Source organism: Chironomus tepperi, unplaced genomic scaffold (assembly GCF_022539635.2).
Source record: "Chironomus tepperi strain 1889 unplaced genomic scaffold, CSIRO-AGI_Ctep_v1 contig_163, whole genome shotgun sequence".
In the NCBI taxonomy this organism is placed as follows: domain Eukaryota; kingdom Metazoa; phylum Arthropoda; class Insecta; order Diptera; family Chironomidae; genus Chironomus; species Chironomus tepperi.
Genome location: NW_027226285.1, coordinates 712492 through 740380, shown reverse-complemented (window position 1 = coordinate 740380; position 27889 = coordinate 712492). Strand labels below are relative to the sequence as shown.

The window sequence follows — 27889 nt, the reverse complement described above, 5'->3', positions numbered from 1 at the left end:
TGACTAAAAGAAAAAGGTAGTTTCCATTTGGCAGTGGTAAAGGAGGTTCAACGGAGCCTTAAAAGCTCCATGGTGGAGCCTAATTCATTTGTGTCGCTAGGGAACTAGTAACAAAATAACCTTCAAATCCTGGAAATGGAATTAAAAACAAAATTTTATTTATTTTTTATGTTTAGATTTTTATTTTAATTTTTAAATTAAATTGTTGTGTTATTTTTCATTCTCACAATTGGTTTCTCATTCTTATAATCATTTTTTTGTATTTCTTATCAATTTTTTTAATTCATTTTCTCATTTGAAATGTAGAACTGATATATACAGCTTATCAAACATAATTTTGATGCAATTTTTCATTCTCTACACTTAATTTTAAGTTTTTTTTTTTAGATTTATTAAATATTTTTTTTTTGTCTTGCTGAATAGAAATTTTGTTCATCCTTAAATCCTTTTTACTAAAAATTTATTATTCATCTTTACAAAACCGTAAGCTTCACTCACGCAAGATACTTTTTATTTATATTACTTTTATTTCCTCAATCTAAGATCAACTAGCTTTAATCTCATTTCTTTTTATGTGTCGTATTTTTGCTTCTTATTTAAGGTTTATCAGTGATTTAAGGTAGGCCAAAGGATGGTCTAATTTAGGATGATTTTGAAATGTTTTGCTCAATTTTAGATCCTATAACTGGGACAGATCCTTAATTACCTAAACTTAATATCTTTTAGTGCCTACATTTAGGACCCTATACTTCTAATCATATGTTTTCACTATTCCTTTTTTAAACAAAAAATTCACTAATTACTGGACATTGAAATGGAAATTTAAAATCAAGGATTTCCAAATCATCCTAAAATTGACTTTTCCGATCAGCATATGACTCAAAATGGTGTTTTTTGGGTGATTTTTGTAAGAATTCAAGACGACTTTCCTAGAAAATAAATCCTGGGTTTTAATCCAGACTCTAGTCGATCTGGTGCCGCTTTTTCGGCCATTTTGTTTTGATTCTGGTTTGAGGACAGATTCTCGCCCATTTCTACGTCACATACTACCCAAAAAATAGCACTCTACAGCCATATAATACTCGTCTCCTTTGACCCATCTCACTTTTCAACCTTGAATATTATTTCCATCGATTTTTTTGATTTCTGGTTTTTATCATCTAAATTTTTATGATTTACTTATTACCTTATTATTTTTTTTTTTTTTTTGTTACAAAAAGATGAGATTTGAAATTTTTTTACTTTTGATTTCACCATGTAGATTTACATTTAATTTTTTTTTTTGTTATATTTATGTTTTGCTTATTTTTTGTGAATTTTTTAAAATTTTGTTCAAAAAGAATAAATTTGTTGATTTTTTTTTTGAAGGTTGAAGGAGTCATTATCGTGGTTTAATTGAAACTATCTCTAAATAGACAATGAGCAGGGAGATGTGTTCATGTGATTGAATTATGGAACCATAGCCGAGTGACACATATGAAGAAGGCTTCATCAAAGTTCGAAGTCGACTCAAATGTTGTATGGATAAATCGACTCAAGTCTATACGACTTCATGCTAATTTCTGGAGTTAACTACCGAACTTTTAAAGCTCCGCTAAGCCTCTCTTATTAACACAAAATGGAAGCTACCTCCGTTTGTCCTCCATAAGGCTTCCAAAAAAAGTTAACTTCCATTTAATGTAAGTAAAAGGTGCTAAAATTAACCTTGACAGCTCTGTGGTAGAGTCTTCTTCATTTGTGTCGCTCTGAGTATAAGAATGCTCATTGTCTGTTAGAATATGATAAGACCCCATTCAACCTTGAGTATTTTTACAGCAAAAATGATTAGATCCACATTTTATTTAATTTATTTTAATTTTTAATCGTTAAAATATTCGTTTTTCTTGTCACTCGAGCAACACAAAGGAGGAGTCTTTTTGGATATGGAATTCAAATGAGTCCTTTTCCCTATCAGGCAATCAACGTGCTCTCAAGAGGTTGGTCACTTTGAATATGAGCTTTGTTCTCAGCCAGAGCTCTAAATTAACTCGACTTTATATGAAATTCTAGTCAACTTCAAGCTCTGCTGGAGTACGCACATTGCCTGCTAGGGATGTGTTGCTCGGGTCAATATCATTCATGTCGTTTTTGTGTTGATCAAAGCCTTATTTATTCACTCGAAAATAAAATAAGCAATTTTTAAAAAAAATTCATACATTCCACTAATTTTTTTTTTAATTATTTTATTTCCTTAATTTACTTCCAATCGATTCAGAAGATTCTCATTAAATATAAAAAATTTCTTTCTCTCTGTGTCATATGTCATTTTTTTATTATAAATTTATTGCTATATTTGTCATTTTTTAATTTTTTTTTTCATTCATTTGTTGTTCATTTTTCAATATTTTTTCACTTAAATCTAAGAATTTTTTGTTATTAAAAACTTAAATATTATAATAAAAAAAAATTATAAAAAATTTTTACAAAAAAAAAAAAAATAAAATTAGAACAAAATAAAAATAAAAGTTCTGAAGTATCTCATTTATTACAGTCAGCAGTCTTTTAAAAACGTTTTTTGATCAGAAAATAAACGAAAAATATTTAAAGTTAAATTAAAGTTTTAAGGAAGAAAATCTTTTCGTGTCATTTTTTGATTTTTCTTTTGTAAGTTTTTGAGGGAAGTAAGGTGCAACTTTGCTGTCAGGAATTTTATTGTTCTAGTTTTTCTCAAACTGTCTGGAAACTTTTTATCTTGACGTGTCACAATTTGCATTTTAATGCTCAATTTATCTAATTTTATTTCTTTTGCACTCAATTTTGAGAATTGTCGGTACTTTGATTACTTTAATGTAGAATTGGAAGTTGAATTTGATGATGCCGGGTCTAACTGACTCAGATGGACTCGATTAGAGTCGATTTAATTATTTTTTAGTCGGCTCAAATCGATTTTATTATTACGAATTGACTTAAAATTGATTTGACTTGTTAAAGTCGATTTCGAGTTGTCTAGGTTTAGAATCGAATCCTAGTCGACTTAAAACTGAGACGACAGCTGTGGGACTTACCCAGAAATCCAAAAATCATTCAATTTCATTGAAAATGTCCGAAAATTCCTCAAAATGTTCTTATGCATTTAATTTTGACTACACCCCTTAAAACATGCCTTTCTAAAGCTTCCTCCTAACCAGAGCTTGAAGTCGACTCGGATTTTGTATGATACAGTCGATTCGACTTCAAACTCTGCTCCTGACAACAAAAAACTTACAACCTCACCCCCTCAAAATATTTTGATTTTCATTTTATTTTTCCATTTTTAAATAATCTCAATTATTGGCAGAGAATGGCGGCTTAAAAAGGATGGAATTGCTGAAAAATTTTGCTTCCTATTTTAAATGTCATGGAATGTTTTGCTCTCGTATAAATCTCTTTCATGTATGTATGTGTCTATTTGTGATGTGCGTTATCAATTATTGTGAATTTCATTACTATTTTAAACAAACAAAAAAAGAGTCAAGTAGAGGTATCGGAAAATTGGAACTGATATGCATTTTGGAGGTTGAAAAAAATCATTTAGAGATGACTTGTGATTTATGGGAATTTTTTTGTGTAGGCTGGCTATCGAGTTATTGGACAATATTGCTGGACTTGTATTAAGTTCCTCAAGATAAAGCAATGCAGGTTGGTAGAAATTGACGAATATTAGGCTTCAGACCAACTTTAGTGCGAGCTTAGGCCAGATTCGATGATATTCAGTTTCAAGCCATAGTAAGGCTGGCCATTTGTATTCCATATGCCTACAGCATGGTTTTTACTTTATAAACTGACCTAAATTGGCGAAATTTGCTCCCAAGTCAGAAACTATAGATTGTCCACTAATCAACTATTCATCTATATACCCTGTTAATGACCCCTAAGACCACTTTCATGGTTTGGAATTTTGAAGTTCACAATCTATTCTGGTTTTGATTACAATAATTAGTTGTTGTTTTTCTTTGTTCTGACAACAACGTAGTTTGATGGAGGCTCGCACCGGAAACATATTGACATAAACTATATCAGCTGAATGACTGCATTACAGCATGACTAAGATTTATCTCGTTTAGATTTACTTTGGAGGTCACGAGTCACGATTGACCTGTACGTCCAGTGAAGAAAGTAAATAAGAGGATTTAATTAATTGAGGTTGACCTTTGGATTGGAATTTTTGTTTTTGGAAAACATTAAGTGTAGCACGTGAAGTGGTGCATGCTGGATCATTAATTGCTCGGAAATTTTAATTACTAGTTTATAAAACGTGACCGTCATTTGATGGCAGAGGTCGAAATTGACTGGATTTCATATGAAATTTAAGTCATCTTAATGCTCTTCATTTATTGGCTCCTCTCCAAGATAGGAGGGGAGGGGGGTTGACCCTCAATTTCCCCCGCTCCTGAATATTATCCTGAACCAATCAAATGTAATATTTTGCTGTCAACAATTCAAAATGCAGCTCAAAATGCTAACTCATTTCTCATAAACTTCAACTCATTCCTCGTGACATTCCCAACCTCCCAAAAATGCACACCAGTATCTGATGGGTAGAAATAAATATCATATGGAATAAAACATTGTATAAATTAAATCAAACAAAATATCTGTTCATCTTCATTATTAATGGTAAGCGTGGCCTGTCTATTGCATTTCTTCCATTTAAGTGTTTTTTTTTCAGTTATTTTAAAAAAATTCGTTCATTTACTTCCTTTACAATAGCAATAATATAGCATTTTATAAAAAAAAGTGTTGTTTTGTTCATTCAACCATACTTAATCCCATATAATTAATAATAATTATAATAAAATTAATTAATTAATTAATAAATTTTTTAATAATATACAAAAAATTGCGTATATCACAAATCAAATTAAAAGGTTGTTAATTCTCACCAATGGGGTTTATTCGTAAATGACGTCTAATGTTAGGGATAGTGGGAAGAGGGTTAACGGTTTGTGTAACTTAAAGTACCCTCTAGTACCCCCCAGTACCCTAATATTGTCATATTTTAGTGACATTTAGAGCTGAAAGTTGACTTGAATTTTGTATGGAGCCGGATCGAATTTAGACGACTTTTTCAAGTTGAGTAGAATAATGACTCAAATTTTGTATGAAAAAGTCGACTAAATTCGACTCGAATCCATACAAAATGCAAGTCAACTTTGACCTCAGGTTTCATCATTCACGAATCAGCCCCAACATGTGATTTATATTATTTTATCTTCTTTCATTCGTTATGTATAAAAATTTTCTTCCAAAAAAGAGAGAAAAAACTTAATTCGATAATGAATAATAATTAAAAAATTGTCAGCAGCTCTGTGTTTTTTTTATGAATAAATGCAATCGTTAAAATGTGATGGCATGAGGACGAGAATTGTTGACCAAAAAAAAGTTTCAATCATTTTTGGTCAATAATTTTAATTCTCATTTTTTGTGACGAATTTTTTCAATAAAAAAATTAAGATCAACTGGAAATTGTCCATAAATTCACATGTTTTAATTAATCCTAAAAATTCTCATTTTTTAACGATAAAATTATGGATTTTTTCAGTCAATCGGAAAGAAAACAAAAAATTCGTCAATTAACATACATGTACATACAAAAATGACGTCTCAATTGTAATAGATCATCATATTACTTATTTATCAATATCATGCGGAACAAAGGCTTGGCAAGCATCATTTTTTTTTGTGTTTAGAATAAAAACTGATTTTTTTTTGTTATAAATTTTCTTCTAATATAAAATTCTGTAATTTGTTAGTTAAAATAGTTATCGGTTCTGATGCATCTGCCAAGGTTCAGGCATAAATCATAAAATGATTTAATATATATTATTATGTTGAATGACTGAATCTTGGTATCATCATTGTGAGTTAAATGTAAAAATTAAACCAGTCTATTGCAGTTTCATTGTAGTTTACTATTGCATGTTATGTAAATGTGAATTAAATTATAATGGAAATAAATCTCATAATATCCGGAAGGTACACGGAGTTGAGATGGTTGAACATCCAAATCCATGTCAGTGTGATTCTGACCCCAATCTAGATGAAGACTTGAAGTCAACTTGAATTTTTAATGGAGTCAAATCGACTTGAGTTGACTTTTTCATGCAAAATCCTAGTCAACTTCGAGCTTTAGACACTATACTAGAGTCAAGTGGACTTGGTTCGGACTTTCATCCATTTTTACTTCGTGTGCTTTACGGGATAATCGTTAATGTTGTGATTATGAATTTTTATAAAAAGCAATTAAATGGCAAGAACTTTAAGGATAAAGAAAAAAACTTTTTCTTGTTCTCTTTTGTACGTCAATTTTCGTATTTGGAAATTAAGATTCGTTAAGGTGATGATAAATGATTTTTGGAGGGTTTCTTGTGGCAAGTATCTCAAGTTTGTCGATTTCTTGGGTATATTATAGCCATATTTAAGATATTGTTCTCTATAATAGACAAAGAACATGCTCAACAAAATGATCGTACTTATAAGCATAGGTAATCTATACAGATGAGGTTGCTTAATTTTAAAAGCATGCTCTTCATCAATTTTAGCTTATACAAGCTTTACAAATGACCTTAGTCATGTTTTCTACTTGAATAAGCCGTCCCCGTACATTCCTAACTGACAGTAGTTCTTGAAGGAAAGAGCCGGCTTTAGACGTAATTGGTCCCAGCCAAGGAAGTAAGTAAGCTGTACCCGAGAACTTAGCATCGACCTTTCATATTAATGTATTTTAAACCCTTCCCCAACAAACAATCTAAAGATACCCCAAAAACCCCTCCAAAAAATCCACATCCACCAACCACCTATCTCATATTGATTGGAAAGCTCAATGGAAGTTCTCATTTACATTCAATTGAATAGATTTGCTTGCAAGCAAATTATAACAAAAAATTCATTAAAAATTTTATAATTTTCTACTAAATTTCATATAAATTAATTCGCTTTAAAAATGCATAATTTTTGCATACGAAAATGTGAAACTATGATAATTTTTTTTTGCAATTGGATAAAAATTATTATTTGAAAAATTATGAGAGGTAACTCATTGCACTAAGGTATTAGGGGTGGGACGAATTAATTTTTTGAATTATTTGCTGAATAGACATTGATGATACAGAAATGGGTTTTATATGAGATTTTGGAGTATTTATTGAATTATCAAATAATCCCGGGAAGCCACACGGCGTAGAAAATGCTGAAAATGGTGGGCAAGGATAGCGTGGCTCTGTCAAGGTGCAGGAATTGAAGAAATTTGGCCCAACGACCGAGCTACGTTGGCCTGGTGCCACATTTTTGAATTTTCTACGCCATTTGTCTTGCAGGATCAGATTCTGAACTTTTTCATGGAAAAATGTCATTATGTCACTCTGTTGGAAGCCAATTGGATGGATCCCATATGAATGACATGCAGATCCCTTCGCAGACTTAGTATCAATCGAGTGAATCTTACAAATTAACCCAAAACTCCAAAATTTGTCATTCTGCCTCTTGAATAATGGGAAATAAAATCATGCAAATTCCACTTCAGAGCTCGAAGTCAACTCGGATTGAGTATGGAGTCGAACATGTATGGAATCGACTCGGATTCTGAATGAAGACTTTTCCATACAAAACCCAAGTAATCTTCAAGCTCTCCACCCACTCAAGATTCATGAAATAAGATCCACATCCAATAATTTCCTCATTAATCAAAATTTTGTCAATCACCATCAATAATCAAGTGTCAATGAAATACCTCTGCATAATGCATGAAATGATTATTTACAAAAAATTCTGTGTCATCGAATATCATTGAATTTCATACAAACATGGAAGTTGGCGTTGCCAAAAAATTATCCATTTCAATATTCTACGATATGTTATTAAAGTAATGAGTTTGCCAATTATTTTATAGTATATGTGGATATAGAAATGAAGAGATGATGATGATAAAAAAGAAAATCGGGAAGAAAGAAGAGAGAAAAAATTTTGTACAGGAAGAAAGAAAGAAAAAAAATATAAAAAGTATTAGTTGCTAGTCAATGCTGCCATCAGATCATTTCAAATTACAATGTCCAGCTGTCGTGCTTGATGTAGAATTTTCTTCTGATGTCCAACGAGTGTGATGCCCATATCGCTGAGCTGTTGAGCAGTGAGACGTGCAACCTAATAAAATTTGATAGTTTTATGACAAATTTGGGGATTTATTATTGTAAAACTATGACTGCATACCTGTTGCGCCGTTACGAGACCAGCTTCTTTAAAATGCTGTGCATATCGTCCCATTTTGATATCACTCAGCCATTGATCAGTCGTATTAAAGAGAACATTTGTTGCTCCCATAGTACCACATCGACTATCCATCGTATGGCCCATTATTAATTGTGGCTGTTGCCCATGCGATGATGATGATGATGTTGGCGTTTGATGAAAATCTGGACCTTGTTGATCACTAGTCGGTGAATTTCGTATTGTAAGTAAAAGTTGTGGTTGACGTGCAAAATTGTCAAGTGTTTGTGTGATACTCGCAAATGTCGGTCGATGTGTCCTCTGCTTTTGCCAACAGTCTAACATAAGTTGATATAGCAGCTCTGGACAATCCATTGGTGCGGGAAGTCTATATCCCTTTTCGATGCTCTTTATTACATCCTGATTTGACCAATTCCAATATGGACGTTCTCCATATGACATAACTTCCCATAAAACAACACCATATGACCACACGTCACTCGCTGATGTAAATTTACGGAATTGTATTGCTTCTGGTGCTGTCCATCGAACTGAAAAAGTTAATCAAATTTGTTAAATTCATGCCTTAATTAACACGCTTTTTGATTCTACCTGGAATTTTACCGCCACGTGTCGTATATGCATCGCTTGCATTTTCAATCTCACGGCTCAAACCAAAATCTGCAATTTTACAAACGAGCGATGCATTGACGAGGACATTTCTGTATATGCACACACAAAAAAAGAGAAACAATTCAATGAGTAAAAAATATTTTTGTGTATAAATTGATTATCCTACCGTGCAGCCAAGTCACGATGCACATAATTCATGTCGCTGAGGTATGACATGCCAGCTGCAATACCTCTTAGCATTCCGACTAACTGGAGTGTTTGAAATTTGCCATCATTGGCACGAAGGAATGTATCTAAGCTTCCATTCTCCATATATTCTGTTATTATCATCACTGGATTTGATCGTGTCACGACACCTTGTAAATAAATGACATTGGGATGATCAAATTGTCCCATTATTGATGCTTCTGTGAGGAAATCACATCGAGCCTTTTCACTGGATCCTGGTTTAAGTGTCTTTATTGCAACATCAATTTCTTGGACGAAATTTGGAGGAATCTTCAATCGACCGCGACAGACATCGCCGAATTCACCGCCACCTGTGGGAAAATTGATTAGTTTTGACTACTAAGAAGAACTTGTGAACAAGCAAGGAGACCGCTTTACCATAGTTGTATTTCTGTACCATGAAAGCATGATCTTTGCCTGTTAAAGGACTATGGACTGTCTATCTATTTCAGTGGTGAGCAACTGTTCATGGCATTTTCAGAAACGTTTGGCGGCACATTAGGGTACCGCGGCACACAGGTTGTCCACCACTGATCTATTAAATTGAATTAAACATTGAACTTACCAATAATTGCTTCAATTGTGATATATCCAGCATCAATTTCTCTTGCAAACTCCCGTATCGCTTGATTAGGATCCTCATATGTGTGTGGATCAACATAGCTTCGATTGCCACCAAACAACGGTGTGGTCACTGCAAAATTATTTCGTCGAGCAGAATAATATTTATAGCCACCTTCTGATGATTTTAATTAATTTTCAAATTTCACGTGCAGTTACGATGCAAAAATCAAATAAAATTCCAAAAGCACACACACAAAAAAAAGGAATTGAAGCACGCAATAAAAAGCAAGAAAATAAAAGAAAGTTGTCCGTTGATTTTATGCAGGCCAAAGCACACACCAAATATAAGTTTGTATTGTACACCACACACAGGTTTATCAAAAGTTGTGCACGAAATTTTGGTTCGCATTTTGTGTCAAAAAGAATTTTTTCATTTTTATTTCATGCAAAAAACGAGAAAAAGAAAAAAAAAAATTGGAATAAAAAAAATTAGAAAAAAATACTTTAAAAAAATTATTATTTTCTCATTTAATGCATTCATCGCGATGCTCAACTTTAAGCTTTTTTCTATTGAGCTTTTTTCAATCGAATCCGTGTAGAATGCATTAAATGATAAAGCACTAACTCTACATATGTTATGCATGTTATAAAGGATTTTCAATTGCAAAACAATGAATTTCATATCCAAACTTTGCAGCACAAATCCTTTACAACAGTACATTTCATTTAGCTTAAATTCTATGGTACTTTCAAGTGGCAATTTAAAATAATAGTAAAAAAAACTTTTGCATTTGCAACTGGCACTCCTTTAAGAGATATTGTGTGCGTACAGCAGCGGATATTTCCATAAAATTATTATTTGAATAGATGTACACTCTTGAGGAGTGAAAATGTTTGCATGTCTATTTTTTTACATAGAAAATGCATTATATTATAAATATGAAGGCTTTTGAGCAATAACTACTGTGGAATTTACAGTAAAAGTTAACATTTTGCAAAATGATTTGTGAATTGCCATTTGAGTATCAGCACTTAATTTTGAAATTTTTGGGGATTTTTGTGTGTTTTTGTTTAGTTTTTCAATTTTTCAAAGAGCAAAGAGATGGAAATCAGGTTAAGTAGAATTTCAGTAGGGACATGTGATGATTGATCGATATGAGCACAAATTCAGTCTTTCATAGTGAATTTTGAATACTTCCGAGTGGCACGCTAGGTCAAATTTAAATGTTGGCCTACGAAATGTTCAGAAATATAGCAGTAAGGACATCCACATGTCATTTTGAAGTTTTGTCGTCAATAAGCGACACAATAGTGTCCTAGTAGTTTTGTTGTACCACTCGGAATCGCGTTAGTGTCTGACTCTTGACTTACAAGAGTCTTAAAATAAGTTCAATTTGATTCATGAATAGCACAAATTGGCTAATAAATCAAAAATCTAGCTCAGGGTGGCGTGACTCTTATCTGGTAGCAAATTTGTTATTAATCGGGACACCCGAATTGTGCTGATCTTTTTTGAATCAGACACCAAATCAGAATTTGGATACAAATTTAGTTCAAATCCGATTCCAAGGTAGAGGCTCGCCGGTTTGAAGCCGGATGTGGTTTAGATTCAACAAAAAGTCAGAGCCTCGCCCAGTCTGGAGTCAGGTGAGGATGAAATGAGCAAGCAACGGAGTCAGATGGAAAGCATATTGCTGTAATCTAAGTACCACATTGGATCATGATTACAGTAATTAAGTAAGTAAGTAGCCAACTTGTGCAATTTGGATCTCTATCACACTCACAAAATCCAATAAATCCAACAATTTCAAAATTAAGTGCTGATGTTAATTAAATCTAATTTTAAAGGACAAACTAAAATTCAAAATTAAAATCAACCCAACTAAAGGATATAAGAACACAAAATATAAATCCCAGAAAAAGATTAAAATAGCATCAAAAATTATCATAAATTATTCATAAAAATTGACTTAAGATGATGTCAGTCATCCACGGTACTTCCATTTTCAAGATCTTAAGTAAATACATATAAATTTATAATTAAGTTACAAATAGAAACTTGAGAAAGTTCTTGAAGATTTATCCATAATAATTTAATTAAATAAAAGAATTGTTTGTCATCACGATAGGTACATAACATTGATTAAAATGAACTTCCAAAGTAAAAAGTTTATTGTGTAAACATTTGAACACTTTACGACAATAGTTTCATAAAGTTTTAATGAACTCGAATATCACAAAAAAATAAAAAAAGTTAAATAAAATTTACATGAATGTAAAATGGTTACACAATTTATCATTGAATGTGGAAGAAGAGATGCTACTCAAGAATGTATGAACAGTCAACTTTCTCACAAAAAAGCTCATCGTGTTACATTCAAAAGATGAAGTATAAGTTTTGAATTTCAAACGAGAAACGATAACACATGCAAGGATAAGATAAATGCTTCAGCTTTTGCATTAAAAAGCACAGCGAATAAAATTTGAATAGCAAAATTTTGAAAAAGATACCAAAAAAAATCTCTTTTTGGAATGAAAAATGTCTTTGATTTTTATTTTTGGGGAATTCAGCAAGTCTAATGAAAAGTTGAGATTTTGCTTAGGTGATGATATGCTGCTTACATAAACTATTGATGTGGATTTATTGAAAATTATTCTTTGAATGCTAAGCAAAAAAGTCTTGACATAGTTTTGGCAGGCAACTTAGATGAGAAGGAGCAATGAATCAGCAAATTTAGAGAGTTTAGTGAAGTTTTTCATCATTTTCAGGAGAAACTTTTTGGAGATTGTTGGGTTTTTTTGGAATTGACAGATTTTTTAAGTGAATTTTAGCATTAACTCTAGAAAATTCATCGATTAAATTTTTGGTGAGATTAGTAAAGAAGCAAGAGACTTTGGGTTTCTGCTGACTAGACTTTAATGAAATCTGGATATCAAGTCGCAGAAGGACAAGTCCATGCAAAGTCCAGATAGACGTCAAACCTTGTTATGGCATTCAAATGGAAATAGAAGGATGGTAAAGTCCAAGTACACAGAGTTCAAATAGACTTAAAACTCTTTACGGCTTTAAAATAACTGACATATTGAGCATTGTGTCGCACATTAATGTCAGTAAAATGTCAGTAATGAAGCATTGAAAGCCTCCATGATGAAGCCTTCTTCTTTTTCATCGCTCGGTATATCATCTGAACTGTCTATAAACCGATCAATAACTCAACTATTCACCAACTCAACAAGCCTATTCGAACAAGGAACAACAAAAGACTTGCAAAATTCCTCAAAATCTTTGAACTAGAAACACTTTTCATTCCAAAAATTCACAAACTACTTGAAAAAAGAAATTCGTGAAAATCTGCTCGCAATTGCAAATAAAATTCTGAATTCTTTTGTTCTGAATATTCTCAATATTTTAAAGGCAGAATGAACAAAAAAAAAATTTAATTCCTTTCCATTTAAAATGGAAAGTAATTTTGAATGAAGAGAAAAAAGGAATTGAAGTGTTTTGCACTTACTATAAGTTACGATAAAACCTGAATAAAATTCAAAAAAGTAGAAGAAAGAAAAAATAGAAAAAATTTTGTTGATGATTTTTTCCGAATTGTTGAATAGAAAAATCATAAAATAGAGGTAAAGTCAAAACATGATGCATGATAAGAGTAAAAAAATAAAATAAATCCCCACCCGAAAAATACTTTTTTTTTAGAGAAAAACTTATAAATTAATTAATTAAGGATAAAAGGGGAATCAATCAGTTCTAAAACTTTAAAACAAACCTTCATTATTAGCGTAATCTAAAGGTAATGGCAAATGATTACTAGTTTTCTTATCCAAATCATCTTGATTTTTCGTACGTAGAACGAGCACGGTGGCGACAATGGCGAGGACGACTATGAACACAATCAATACTGTTGCACCTGCTACCAAACGATTCTGCATTGATGACTCGTTGAATACTAAAATGAGAAATAAAAAGATGAAGAGGGAGTTTGAATTTTATTTATTTGGAGGGTATTGAGATGAAATTGTTATTGGATAGAAGAAAATTGTGTTTTCTGAATTTTTGAGTGTTTTTGTGGGAATTTTCGTCAGAATTTTTGAGCTTTTCTTTTTGAGATTTGGAGCTGATGATTAATCCCGAGGGGACAAGTTGACTTAATGTCCAGTTAAAGTCGACTGTAGTTAACCGTTAGTCCAGTTATTAACAAGACATTATGTCAAGTTGTCCACTCGAACATGAACTCAAGACTCGGCCTTTTTCGAATCATATGAACTGGATACACGTCTCTAGGACGTGTAGGTCTATTGATTGTAGAGGTTTGACGCACGCTCACTTGTTAATTAATTATTAGCTCTTGAATAGCTCTGGATCTGGAAGATCTTGATAGCTTAGAGTATTTTAAAGATGATTGAGAGAATTACGATGTATTTTAGGGTAGCTTGAGAGGCTAGGCATCTTAACTTTACTTGAAAAACGACCTTAGACAAACTAAGCCACTAACAGGCAGTAGGACCGCTTTTAAGTTCCTTGGTGGTATTTCTGAACTAAAAAACCATGCCTGTTAGAAACGAAACCTCCATCAAAAAAGCAGCTTTACATGCTGCTTGACCTTTACAATTGCAATTCTATCCAAAAACCTAATCAAATAACTCCCAACAGCTCTCATATTTCCCAATAGAACAAAATTTAATCAAATTCAACGAAATTCTGAGAATAAATTTCAAGAAGAACATCCGCAAGGGCCACAGACGAAATGGATATAGCACGAGAAATTGTATTGAGCCAATTTTATCTGTCTATCCATTTATCTTGATAGAAATAATCTAGGGATTTGTTGAACATTCACATTTAGAGCACATTTGGATATTTTCTTCGCAAGAAAAAACTTTTTCATTTGGATGAAAATGTATTGACTGTAAAGAAGACCTAATTGAGTTACAGATGTTTCAAATAATTGACTGATAATGTGGAATAGCAATGTTATTTTAAAGAAAAGTTTACAAGATATGATTATCATTGTTTAAGAGCTATTCATCCAAATACATTAAAAGTCAAGGAACTGTAAATGATTTCCTTTCAGGATAAAAAATCAAAAAGTTTTGATCTCAAAAGGCCACTAAATCTTCAAAGTAATTTCCAAAAAAATTTTCCCTTATGTCATGTTCCAAAAAGTTGTCTGTAGTGCTGTAAATCCTTTAGTATACCTTTTTCATCACTGAATACAGGACATTGACTTTTGGGAGATAATAGAGAACAAAAAGCTTAAGATAATAGATGACTTCTGTCATTTTTGGGGCCTCCGCTCAATTTATGAGATCAAAAGGACTTGAATATTGATCTATTTATCCCCACCATCACTCATTTTGGCTCAACACCAATTTCTCAATGAGCAAAAATAATTTTTGCTTCTTCATATTTCCAATTTTACGAGCCAATGACTTAAAAAGTCAATGACATAAAGATGCATGAAAAGGGAAAGAAAAGAGAGTACGAGAGACTATGTCATACTTACCGGGTGTGATACTCTGAAGAGTTTGAGCATATACAATGTTGCTATATGTACCCCATCCATTTGATGTCTTGCATCGTATTTGAAAGCCATATTCTGTATTCTCCGTGAGATCTGTGATGAGTATTTTTGTATCTTTTGTACTTTGTGTTGTCTTATTTATTGAATCGACTTCCGACTTTGGGAACCAACGAACTTCATAAAATTCGATTGGAGAGTCACTGTGCAATGGATTATCCCATGACAATTCAACCTCTTTACTCGTTATTGTTGTCACTTTAACATTAAATACAGTACTCAATATTGTCGATTCCGTTGTGAATGTAATTTCAGCATATTCACTCTTTATATCCATACCATATGAATTACCACGCTTCATTGGACTTTCCGTACCATCATTGCCCGATGAAAAGCTATGATTGTATCCACCCATAAGTGAATAAGATGGTCCATTTAGTGAATGTATTTGTACAACATATTGTGTGCCAGGCTCAAGATTTGTCATTGTCAATTTTGTTTCATTAAACACATCATTTGATGGATTAAAAACGACATTATTTGAACATGACTGGCATTTGACTCTAAATGATACATCGTTACGGAATTGCTGGTCAATTAAGTGATCATCAATTGACTTTTGTGGTGGATCCCATGATAAGATTGCACTAGTTTGATCAAAAAATAACACTGTGAGATTTGTTGGTTTTGCAGGTGGCTTATGGCATGGCATATGGCTGCCATCAAGTGGATGTCGATAATGTCCATTTATACATGTACAAAAGCTTGAGCCGACTTTGTTTGTTTTCGAATTCAGTGGACATAATGTACATATTGCAACTTCATTCGAACGGAATGTTCCGGCAGGACAAACTATTGAACGAGAATGGATATAAAAAAAATTTTTAGTAAAATAAATATTTTAGGAAAAAAAAAGTCAGTTTCATTTACCTTTGCACAATTGCTTCTCTTCATCCGGTTCATATCCGACTTTACATTTACATCCTCCCAACATTAAGGACCATTTTCCACTGCCCGTACAATGATTATATGGCGTTTCAACTGGCTCAGCGTTATCAACACATGTACCCTGTTGCTTTTCAATGGATGTTACTTCCTTTCCGGTCGGTGTCTCGTTGAAATGCGCGAAATTTGCAGTAACGGCAGGACATGTTATGTAATAGACTTTAACAGCCAATACACTAATGCACGCGCCTTGATCACGAAATGCGAAATAGACGCCTTTCTTGGCCACAGCAATGCTCTTCGTCTCAACATTGATGTCGACATCAGAATTATGATTAAATCGTCCTTCACCAGCTGCTATTCGACCGATTAACTTATAACTTTCTGGCTGCCATGGTGGGGGTTCACGTGTTTGTGCATCAAATTCATAAAACAGAAGACTAAATGTCTCCTTACAGCTAAGTGCATTGCCCGGAAAAAGTGAACAATCACGTATCGTAAAATGAATTTCGATGTATAGTCGATTGGCCGGACCACGATCAATAAATGGCGACCATAACCAATTGTTAACATCTGGATATGCTACATCACACACCACATAACTTCTCCAGTTAATGCCCTTTCCGTAATTTGTAAATGACTCCTCTATCCACTGTTGATGATGATGATTTTTTTTGGCATTGTATTCCAATACGTGTGTATGAAAGCATTATGTATGTGTATGTGGGTATTTTTTCGGGATATCAAACGATGAGCATGAGTGAGAGAAAAATGAAAGAAAGTGAACGTGATAAGAAAGGAGAAGATGAATATAGAAGCACAAAAAGGGATTTTTTTGCTTCTTTTTTTCGCTTTTTCGCTCTTTATAGTTTGATGGGGTTGAATAACATTTAGTGAAGTAGGTAAGTGGTGTGAATTCTTCATAAATGATGTCATTGACTTTTTATTTTTTTGTACCATCAAGCTCTGCTAAACATAATTGCGCATATTGTAAACTTAGTGCTGTGGGTTGTAATGGATGGATTTTTTTTTATGTTGTTAAGTGTTTGACTTTTTGTGAATGCAGTGTTGTTGCATGTGGGCGGTTGGATAAAAATCTTGGTTTTACAGAATGTCTGAGCGCAAATTTTAGTGATTGGATCGTTAGAAAGGAGATTAGGGCCATTTGGTTATAGTGTAGGCACCGAGATTTCAGCTGAACAGAACTGTCTTTGGATATTCTTTAACAGACAATGAGAATACTCATCTAAATGAATTTGTTGATGAGCATACTCAAGCTATGTGCCTATCCGGAGGATATTCGTTCATCCCGGATTAAACACAGAGCCATAAAAGCTAAAACAGTAGCCTAGTATAGCGGTATTCTAAAATAATGCCAGGTTCAAGACAAACTCGGCTTTAAACCAAGATTCACAGTATGGATCTCAATTCTTTCCATTTAAACCAGACTCTTTGTCTTAAACCAGATTACAGACTCATTATCCTTAAATCACTAACAAGGCGACATTCAAATCAACAACACTGCCACACTGGAAGCTTTGATTACATTTTTATGAAGTGTGGGAAGTTTTGAGACTGCCATTGTTGAATTATGCAGTTCACAAAGATTTTTATATTTTCATGGAGCTTTTTTTGAATGTTTGCAGATCTTTTGTGTGTGATATTTGGAAGGATAAAAATGACTTCCAACAGTTATGTGGGTTTAAGACCCTTTTCATTTCATGTGAAATCTTTCGAAGCTAATCTGCGCCAAAGTTTATATTTTGTGTTTTAAGAACAGAAGTTATCAGCTTCATGATGTGTCAGAATGAGAAATACTCTCATCAACCTGAAAAGTCAATGACATTATTCACAAAAAAAAGCAGCAGCCACCACCCTCTCCACACTCGTCGCATATTATGGAAATTATTCAACATGAAGTATTTTGGCGAAATTGTTGAGGATGGAAAAAAAGAAGTACGGATTGGAAGGTTGATGGAAGGTCAAACTTACGCCTGGTCGCTGTGCTTGTGGTCCATACGGATAACTCGTCCATTCTAATGTTGCTTCTTTGGTGGTATCCAGTAGAACAACTAAAAATAAAAAGAATAAAGTCATAGAATATATAAATTATGTGAAAAATTTTTCGAGGGGAATCGCCGACAAAAGGACAGCGATGATTATTACAATTATAATTATAGATGTACAGTAGGAAAAGAAATGGTATTTTTTATAGGGAAGGGACGATAAATTGATGTTAATGAGCGTTATGCACTTTTATCATTCAAACATCTACTCCTGTCTTCACTGAATAGAATAATTTTCTTCTTCATGTTCAGGTGGAAGCAACACAAAAAATTATTTTTTTCATCATTTGTCTTCTTCTTCCTTTTTTTTTCATTCTTCTTAATTTCGTCTACCGAAAAAAAAAATGTTTTTTTTTTATATGTAGTCTGTCTCTTTCTGTATTTCACTTTTTTTTGTGTCTCGTTTTTACCCGAAAAAAAAAAAAACTCATCATCTCTTCCATTCTCTGCTCAATGCGTGACAAATATAAAGTGGATATATGTATCATCTACATCAATGGAATTTTTTTTTCTTCTTCTTTTTTTTTCGGTGAGATGGATGATGATATAGAATATAGCAGGTATGAAAATTATTTTGTATGAATTCAAAAGGTTACTGTGGTGCATTCTTATATGTTTCTTTTTTTTTTTTGCTGCACAGATGTGCTTAAAATAAGTTTGAGTTGTTGTGAAATATTTAAATTTTTGTTCCGAGCTGTAGAGCGATTTTATGTGACATTTATGGCATTTTTTGAGATGGCTGGTCATGTTAGATAATTTCAGGTCATAGTCAGGGGTTTTTGGGATTTATGCATCTAAGGTTGACCCCTTCCAGGCTGAATACACTCTTGACTATCTTCTAACGCAATTTAAGAGAGTTCATAATTAACAATTGATCTATAAAATCAGCGAAGCCAGCAGTAAAGCTGGAAGTTGCTTGGATGAGTTGGGTGACCCTCATTCCCCCTCTGAATACCCTTCTGACTAGGTTCAAGCTCCACTTGAGAGATTTCAAGATTCACAATTGATCTAGAAGGACAGCGAAGACAAAAGTTAAGGTTGAGGCTTCAGAAGGTCGGGACTGATCCCTCTTTCCGCTGAGTACCCCCTGACAAGTATCAATCACCACTTAAGAGAGTCCATAATTCCCAAATGATTTTGAAGTTCAGCAACGATATCAAAGAATTCTAAACCTTTCAGAAACTTATCCTTTGAAAGTCAACTCAATAGACAACCACATCATACCAATCTACAGCTCGGGTTTAAAGTATGCAAATTAAATTTTCAAGTCCAATGAAATATTTGAGGGTGAATATTTGCTTTAGCCTTTGAAGTTCTTCGGAATTTCCCTTTGGGAATTCTTTTTCGCACTAAATAAATCCCTAGAGGTCGTTCACTTATGACATTATGAGGGTGGAACTGAGCAATGACATTTAAATTTTTTGATAAGAAGTGACATTAAGGGGTTGTGGTAAGGAGTAATCCTATGATGTAAAATTGATTGTAATTATCATAATTATTCATAAAAATCGACTTGACAGTCACCCAGACAGTCTATAACCTAAAATAACATCCTTGCCATAGAAACAAGCACCATCAATAAGCAAGAAGTAGAAAGAAGAAGTAGAAAGAAAGTAGAAAAGAAGGTGAATAACAAAATTTTTTTTTGACTGCCTCACATTCTCATTCAATGTGACTGTTGTTGTAACTGCAATGTGTATGTGTAGACGAGTACGATATCAGAGGGTTATTTTAGAAAACTGCAGTCAAGTGTGAAGGGGTCAAATGAACGAAATTGAAAATTAGATTTCGTCATTCGAATGTCAATCTTGACACTGAAAATTTTCATCGGATGTGAGTGAATCAAATTAAAAATTAATGAAAAACAATTTGATACGCAAAAGTATTTTCAGCATATTTTTTGCAGAAATTTTCTAAACAAAAGGAAGGCAGCACACAGAAAAAAAAGTTAATGGAAAAAGTTTAATGAGATTGTCTATGAACGAAAATTTAAAAAAATATTCTTGTGTATATTAATTAAAAATTTACTTAAAATTCATGCATAAATATTCTTATTATAACACTCGTGGATTGCTAATTTAGTTTTGGAAACTTTTAATGCTATTCATTCAATGTGGAATATATTTAAGGAATAAATTTTTCATCTCACTTTCATCGACTCTTTAAATATTTTTCTCGAGACGAGTTCCGAGCGTACTCTGAAATTAATGAAAATTGATATTGATTCGTCGACACACAATGAGATAACAGAGAAGAATCTGATGAAGGAGAAAAACAACTGAATAATATTTCATTGTGATAGATGCTGTGATAAGTTTGGAAGCTGAGAGTTCTATTGAGCTCTATAGCGCTTGATTTTGAGATGCTTTACTATGTTGTATCGATATGAAGGTCTGAGATGGGGGTCTAGGAGATTTAAGCTTGGTAATTAAACTTCTGAGCATGTCATCTGCTTTGCTAGCTTTGACATCAAGTTTATAAGGTTCTACCTTTATGTTATGAATTTAATTTAGTCAAACTAGTACTAAAGGAGAATATTTCTATGAGATTCCCGAAATCACGAGTATAAAGCTACATTAAACCCAACTTGATTTGCTAAATGAATATATTATAAGGTTATAAGCCCTAGTCAACATGCATATACATTTATCAAAAGGGTTTTCAAGAATATATCAAGAGCAGAATTGAAAGGACTTCAATGTGGAGGCGTCATTTTGGACTTTCGGAATCCGTACTGTCTGTTACCCTCTGGACTAGAGCTCAAAATCTACTCCAATTTTGCATTAAATTTGAGTCGACTTGAGTTAACTTCGAGCTCTTGGAACCCTATTTTAAAGTGTCAAAATTAGGGTTCAAAGTGCCGTCAGAGAAACTTTCCGTCTGACCATTAATACGACAGCGTAGCTATGCCCTAGCAAACACTTTGTGCTGTTCGGAAAACCATTAAGTTTCTTACCCAAACTTTAAATTACTCTCATAAAATGCCACCATTGATGACCTTTACAATCAATATTTCAAAAATGTCTCAAACAAATTGATTTTAATAACTTTAAAGAAATTATTCCAAAATTCATCCAAAATAGACAAATTGAAATATATTTAAAATTCACAATTGCCTTGATTATTCATGAAAAACTTTATCTCGCTCTTCATAGTGTGAATCTCGTCTTCATTCTTCATTATAAAATATTTTCTCATTTTCTTCTCTTATCAAAGAAATTTGATTAACATTGAAGCTTACAATCTGTTAATTTCTGAAGGTAAAAAGGTCTTGAATTTATTGGAATGAAGCAACGATAAAGCTTTTTGCTAATTAATTAGTTTTAAAATTTTAATCAAGCTCTTATTAATAGCTCTTAAAATAATTGATTTTTTGGATGAAAATTTCGATAAATTATATTTAATTATATTCTATTAAGTTACGTAAGATCCAAAAGACTACTCAAGAATAACATGCACAATTGTCTGCTTCATCAATATTGCATTCAATTCATGACTAAAGATTGCATTTCTAAGATTCAATTCATATTTTTTGATGATTCGCAAATTTAAGTATTGAATAATTTTTTGCAAATTGATTGGAACTACTTTACAGATTACCGAACCCATCATAATCATCTGACTAAACACAAAACCACTTCAATTTGCATCATTATTTTAAAATTTATGTTCTAAAAAGGTTCATCAGTTAACGCCTTTCCAGCAAGCAATCATTTGAACCACTAAAAATAATTAGTAAGCCATTAAATGAAATGCATTATTGATTTTGTACTACTATAAAATGCATTTTGCGTAACTGAATTTAATTATGCTTAAGCATAAATCAACATAATCATTATCACCTCTTATCAAAATCAATTGATTTTTTTATATATCCATGATGTACAGAAGTGTGCAATTTAACAAAATTAAATGCATTTTATAATATACTAGACATGCTGTACGTCAAGTATAGTGAAGACAACTATGTTATTATGTCAACAATGTAGCAGATTGTGAATTAAATTTTTGCGGTTAAAGAATGGATTGACCGTCTGTGGGATCGACATGATTGTGATTATAAACTGATGGATTAGTAATATTCTATGGCAATTATAAAGCAATTTTGAACTGATCAAAAGTAGTAATTTTGTGGTAATTTAAGGATTCTAGAGGTGAGTTGGAGTACTTTTGTGGTAAATTGGATTAACGCTTAGGTGTCTGGTCACTAGAGATTGAAGGTAATTTAGATTTATTATAGAAAAGTTGACTCAAATTCTTATAAAATTCCAGTCGAATCCTTATTGAACATTAATATGAAAGAACTGGATTTTAACTAGACATTATCATTATTATCAACCAATTATAACGCATTTTGATCCATTCGGGGTTTTGAGCTTTGCAAACCTTAATTTCGAGTATCCCCAAAAGAGAAGGAGATCAGTATAAATGTTGAGGCAACCAAGAATAGCATTCACTTTTTAGAGAAGCTCATATTTTAAGACGAGTCAAATTAAACAAGCTTCGATTGGGTGGACATGTTGTCAGATGACCTGCTAAAGTTCCATTAAATAAGGTCTTCTAATCCGACATAAGAGCACTTGGAGTACCAACTCTTGGAGAAAGCTGTCGACAGAGACAAGTGCAATGCTTAGTATTGGAAATTTTCATGTCGAAGCCAGCGATATGGCCGGTTTAAAGCAAGCCATGAATCACAATTGATCAGGACGTCAAGTAAGCAATCAAGCTTCGAATATAATGACTTGCGGAGCCTTAATTATATCAACCATCCGTTGCAAAGCGTTCAAGGTCAATACAGACAGTCTTTGATGGAAACAACAACAAAATACTGTCATTAAGGTGCTTAGTCTATCCCAAAAAGTGCTACAAAGTGCACAAACAAACCACAAAAATTATATTAATATTAAATTAATGCTTAAAAACATTTAATAATTAATTATCGATTATCATGGATGAATAAAAAATTTTTACATTCCATTATATAATTTATAAATAAAAACCACAACATGTTAACATTTTGCAATTTTCATTTTCATGCCATGAGATGAATCATTACTGAAAGCATTAGTGCTAATAATAATCCACAAGACACTGTAATTTCTGCTAGTTGCTTTTAAATGAAACAATTTTTTTTAAGCTTCTTACTTCTTTTTTTTGTGTTGTTCAAGATGATTTCTTTTAAAGACAATGGCAGTGACTCATTGATAGCTCGGGAATAGTTGAGCACTCAAAATAATTGGACTGAATGGATGGATGATTTTAGATTAATTAATGACGAGTTCAGGGCATGAGAAAATTGTCTTAAAAATAAATGAATTTTTTTAGTTTGACAAAATTTTTTTGGTTTTGTGTTCGGTAACAAATTAGTTTTAGTTTATTCGGACAATGAGCATGCAGAAAATATCTCATTAAGTCTCTTTCTTGTGTGGGGGTCATTCGGCAGTGATGTCCTTTATTTTGAGGTTTATTTGCTATTTTATGGTCAATGATATTCTAAATTAATTCATATTAGGGACAGTAAGCACCTAAAAATGTCATATGCCGACATACATCACTGATGAACGACCCCCGAATAAAGAAGCTCAATCTACAAAAAGGTAAATTGTTGTTGTGCTGTATTACATTACATATTCTCACACTGCAGGAATATCTAAATTTTCAATTTGATGCTTTCAGACTGCTTAAAGATTAAAACAATACAAGAAAGATTATGGCAATACAGATGAGATTAAGGCAATAAAAGAGAGACTGCACTTTGATATTCTCTTCAAGTATTGGAAAAAAGTTTTGTAAGCCACGAAGTCGGATTGATGTTTTAGCGCTTTTTTATAGGCATTATTGCCAATAATATCTGAACTTATCACTTAATTTAGTTCAACAGCCACCGAAAGAAGCATGCTAATGCCTGCGATCAATTTTTTTATTGTTATAACTAAATTGACTTTCGATTTAATCCACAATTTACATCACTCATAACCGTCTACTTATGATAATTTCATTTAATTTGCAAAACAGTAAAATTGTTGTTTTTCTTCTTGCCACACATTAGAACTGCCTTTGTGGTGGGTTCCTGAATCTACGGAAATCATTTACGTCTGCGTAAATTTCCGTAAAAAAAAAAAAGTTTATTTTAGCATATCCGAAACAAAACTAATCACTTCTTGGTAGCTTGTTAATCACATCATGTGATTATGGTAATAATGGTATGCTGATTAAAGATTGACAAGATTTTTGTCAAGACGTAAAATGGGTAAGAGATTATGAGACATTTGATGTTCCTTAAGAGGTTATTTATCAGTCTGTTGGGGATGTCTAGTATTTGATGTTTTATGCAAATGGATTAAGATGCTGTAGACTATTTTATAGTATGTTGTTGTTTTTTTAAGGGGTATGTAGTTAGCCTGAATTCTCTCACACCGCAAATCATTAATTTTGAAGGCCTCATATAGTTTATTGAATCATTTGAAATTTTAAGCTCAATTCAAGGACGTTTTGTGGTTAGATAAGTTCATTGTATGATTTTTACTGATTTGAATTTGAAATGTTTTCGGATCAAAATTCTTAATTAGTGTATCAATCATCTTTGTTGGAGATGTAAAGAGAAAAAAAAGAGCAAATTATAATCTTAAGGGATTAAGCACAAATATTTAATGGTATAGTAGAGATGTAGTAATCAATTTTACATTTTTCAATGTACTGACTCTGTAATCAAGAGACTGAAAACTAGCATAATGAAATTTGAATGTCTTTTTGTGTTTGTTTTTCAAATCAATTTATTTTTAATGACATAGAAAACTTTTTGCAAAGCTATTCATTTACTATACAGTTATCATGTCCGATAATGTCATGTTATTTTACAATACAGAAGCTTTTCAAAATCCTTGGATATATATCAACATCATTACAAGGAATTTTGATTAATTTGATCTCATTTGTACATACTTTCTGTATATTTACAATCAGATTCAAAGGAATATGTGATTTTGTAGTTTATCATTCACAGAACGATTGATCTGTAGAATTGGTAATTATTGATGCATCACTTGTGGTATTGCAATGGATAGAATGCTGTGGTATTAAGGTTTTATTTTTGACTCAGATTTAAGGATGATGCTATGCAGAAAGCTATCAAAAAATTGTCAATTTGGTATTTTTAGGGAGCTTTGTTTGAGCATCTCGGAGCATGTTTGGAAGTTGACTCATTTAAGCGACATAAATGGAGAAGACCCAGACATGCAATTTTAAAGGTTATTCTTTAACCTCATTCATTAGCAATAAATGGAATTATTCTCGATGTGGATGCAAAAAGCTGCCATTTGGCATTGACAAAAGAGGTTATTCAGAGCCTTAAACACTCCGTGGTGGAGCCTTCTTCATTTATGTTGCTTTTCTCATTAATATCTTGGAATTTTGTTTCAGATTCAAACTCAATCGGACAACATGACGTTAGAATTTGACATTCAATTGACATCAACTAGTTATAGCTATGTTGTCCAGCCTTTGGGTGCCCTAGCACACCATGATGGTAAGCCTCGACCGAGGACACATGACATTCCATTTGAACAACACTAAGTTATAGGGTACTATTGTCCAATGGAGAAATACTAGCGTTAACAGGCAAAAAACCTCTTGTAGGTACCTTAGTATTATTTCTATACTTTCATCCTCTTTGCTTGTTAGAGTTGTCAAACTACATCAATCAAAACAAGCCATTGTTTCAAGCTAGTCTTGTTTATTTGCTAGTTCAATCCAATACCAAACTTTAATTTTCAATTCTACCATAATTCCATTCAATATCAATAAAAAAAAATTATTTTTATGTTGAAAAGATTGACAAAAAGTTTCAACAGAAAGAAATCAAGAAGAGTCGTCATCGAAGACGCTGAATTGAGGATTATGGATTTAAGTAAATTATTACTCAACAAACTTTTCCAAGTTTTTCTTCCTTTTTTGCTTGCAAACATTTCTTAAGAAAAAGTTTTGATAAAAAAACGACAAAAATATTCGTTCCTTCTTGCTACATCTGTCCAATAAAAATCAAATCAACAAAACAATGCATTCCGTCCACAAAAAAATTGTTGCTTCTTCCAAATACCTCTTAAGTATTGTTTAAAATTTTAGGAATTTTTTTCAAAAATTTCTCACAAAAAAATTCCTTTTTTTATAAAGCCAAAAAGCTATTCACGTGGAAGTAAAATGTCACATACATCACTGCTAAATGATGCGCACAAACCCATAAAAAGGACACCCTAAATGTATATACTTTGTGCATCTTCAATAGACACATTATTTCATGAAAAAAAAACTAAAAATTGCATCCAAAGACCAACAACAATCAACAATGGCTGTATACTGCATATATATTGTAAAGAGATGAATGTGAAATAAAGAAGAAGAAAATGATGAATGGAGATGCATTATAATGGGAAAGTGTCCCTTTTTTTTGTGTGTGTCTCTTCCCTCACACAATTCCCGAAAAATGTATCCATATTGTATTATGCTGTATGCGAAATCCTTACCTTGATCACAATTACAATTATCCGTAGTTAGTGTGATAATCAATAGAAATGCAATTGGCGAGATAAAATTCAATTTTTTAGTTCTTTTGATGGACATTTTCAAATTTTTTTTTTTTTTTATTTTCTCTCTTCGTTCTGCTTTAATCTCCGTGTCTATATATTATTCATATACACTCACAGATCACAACAAAAAAATATTCTATAAATTTACTTCTTTTTTTTTTTACTTTATTAAAATACACACTTAGCTCGATATTTTGCACTTTATGTTGATTCTTTTATGAATTGCTTATCAAATTTTTTCACTTATTTTGCCTCTTTTTTCGAGAAATTTTCACGTTAAAAGTCCCAAAAAATATAATTTTTTTATGAATTCCATTAAATGAAATTGTTCAATGGATTTTCATCTTTCTTTCGAACCATCATTTTTATGTTTCACTTTTTTATGCATCAAATTCAATAGATTGGATGTTAAATTTGATACAATCCTATTCTAATATGACTTATGTTGATGATTAAAGTATTTTGTTTCTATTAAAAGCCATTTTTAACTTAACTTTATTCATTTTTCACTTATTTTACGAGAAGTGAGTGCAATAAGTACCACGGGAAATTTCACGGGTTATTAACACTCACACTAATGATGAGCATTTAATGTATATGTGTTAGTAGATTTTGTATACAAACGACTGAATATGTTGACAACAAAAATATCACGGGCATGTAGCTACGCTGTGTTTATACAATTTTATGACTGTTGAGCTGAATACGGGATTTTTTGAGGATTTATTGATATTCAGCTGATTTTGAGGAATTTGATCTAGGAATTGATTAGATAATTTGAAATTATTAAGGTTTAGTTCAACACTTAGAGGGTTTCATGATGAAAATTGTGGATTTTTTGGCAATTTTAAAAATTTCCCTTATTCAGCGGTTTGAATTTCAGTTGACCGTTACAACAGATTAGTTCATTTTGAATCCTTACATAAGTCAAATGTCTTCAAATTAAAGATAGTTTTTTAGGTGATTAAAATGACGTTTTTAGTCGCAAATTAGGATTGATTTCTTACTTACTTACTTCGCTGATCGTACAGATCAATTCTGGTCCATGACCTTCCTCAGATGTCACCTAGAAGTTGCCCTATTTCTGATTACTACTTTTCAATTTCCTATAACTTCTCAAAGGATG

The 27889-nt window shown here is 32.3% G+C and overlaps 1 protein-coding gene across 2 annotated transcripts; it reads right to left on the bottom strand.

The window, feature by feature from the left end:
* Positions 1-210: 210 nt before the first annotated feature.
* On the bottom strand, positions 211-27242 carry Eph (Eph receptor tyrosine kinase). 2 transcript variants are annotated; one of them, XM_070637869.1, is made up of 12 exons: positions 26701-27242; positions 18108-18187; positions 16101-16767; positions 15156-16022; positions 13419-13598; positions 13158-13175; positions 9647-9775; positions 9020-9392; positions 8833-8942; positions 8224-8771; positions 8062-8157; positions 211-7861 (listed from the first exon to the last, which is right to left on the bottom strand). In XM_070637869.1, the coding sequence occupies exons 1-12, from the start codon at positions 26795-26797 to the stop codon at positions 7811-7813; spliced, it is 3216 nt and encodes a 1071-aa protein (XP_070493970.1). In that variant the 5' UTR covers positions 26798-27242; the 3' UTR covers positions 211-7810. The 2 variants fall into 2 exon arrangements, with proteins under 2 accessions (XP_070493970.1, XP_070493969.1); XM_070637868.1 differs by lacking the exon at positions 13158-13175 and having other exon boundaries at positions 9647-9820; positions 26701-27241.
* Between the last annotated feature and the right edge of the window lie 647 nt (positions 27243-27889).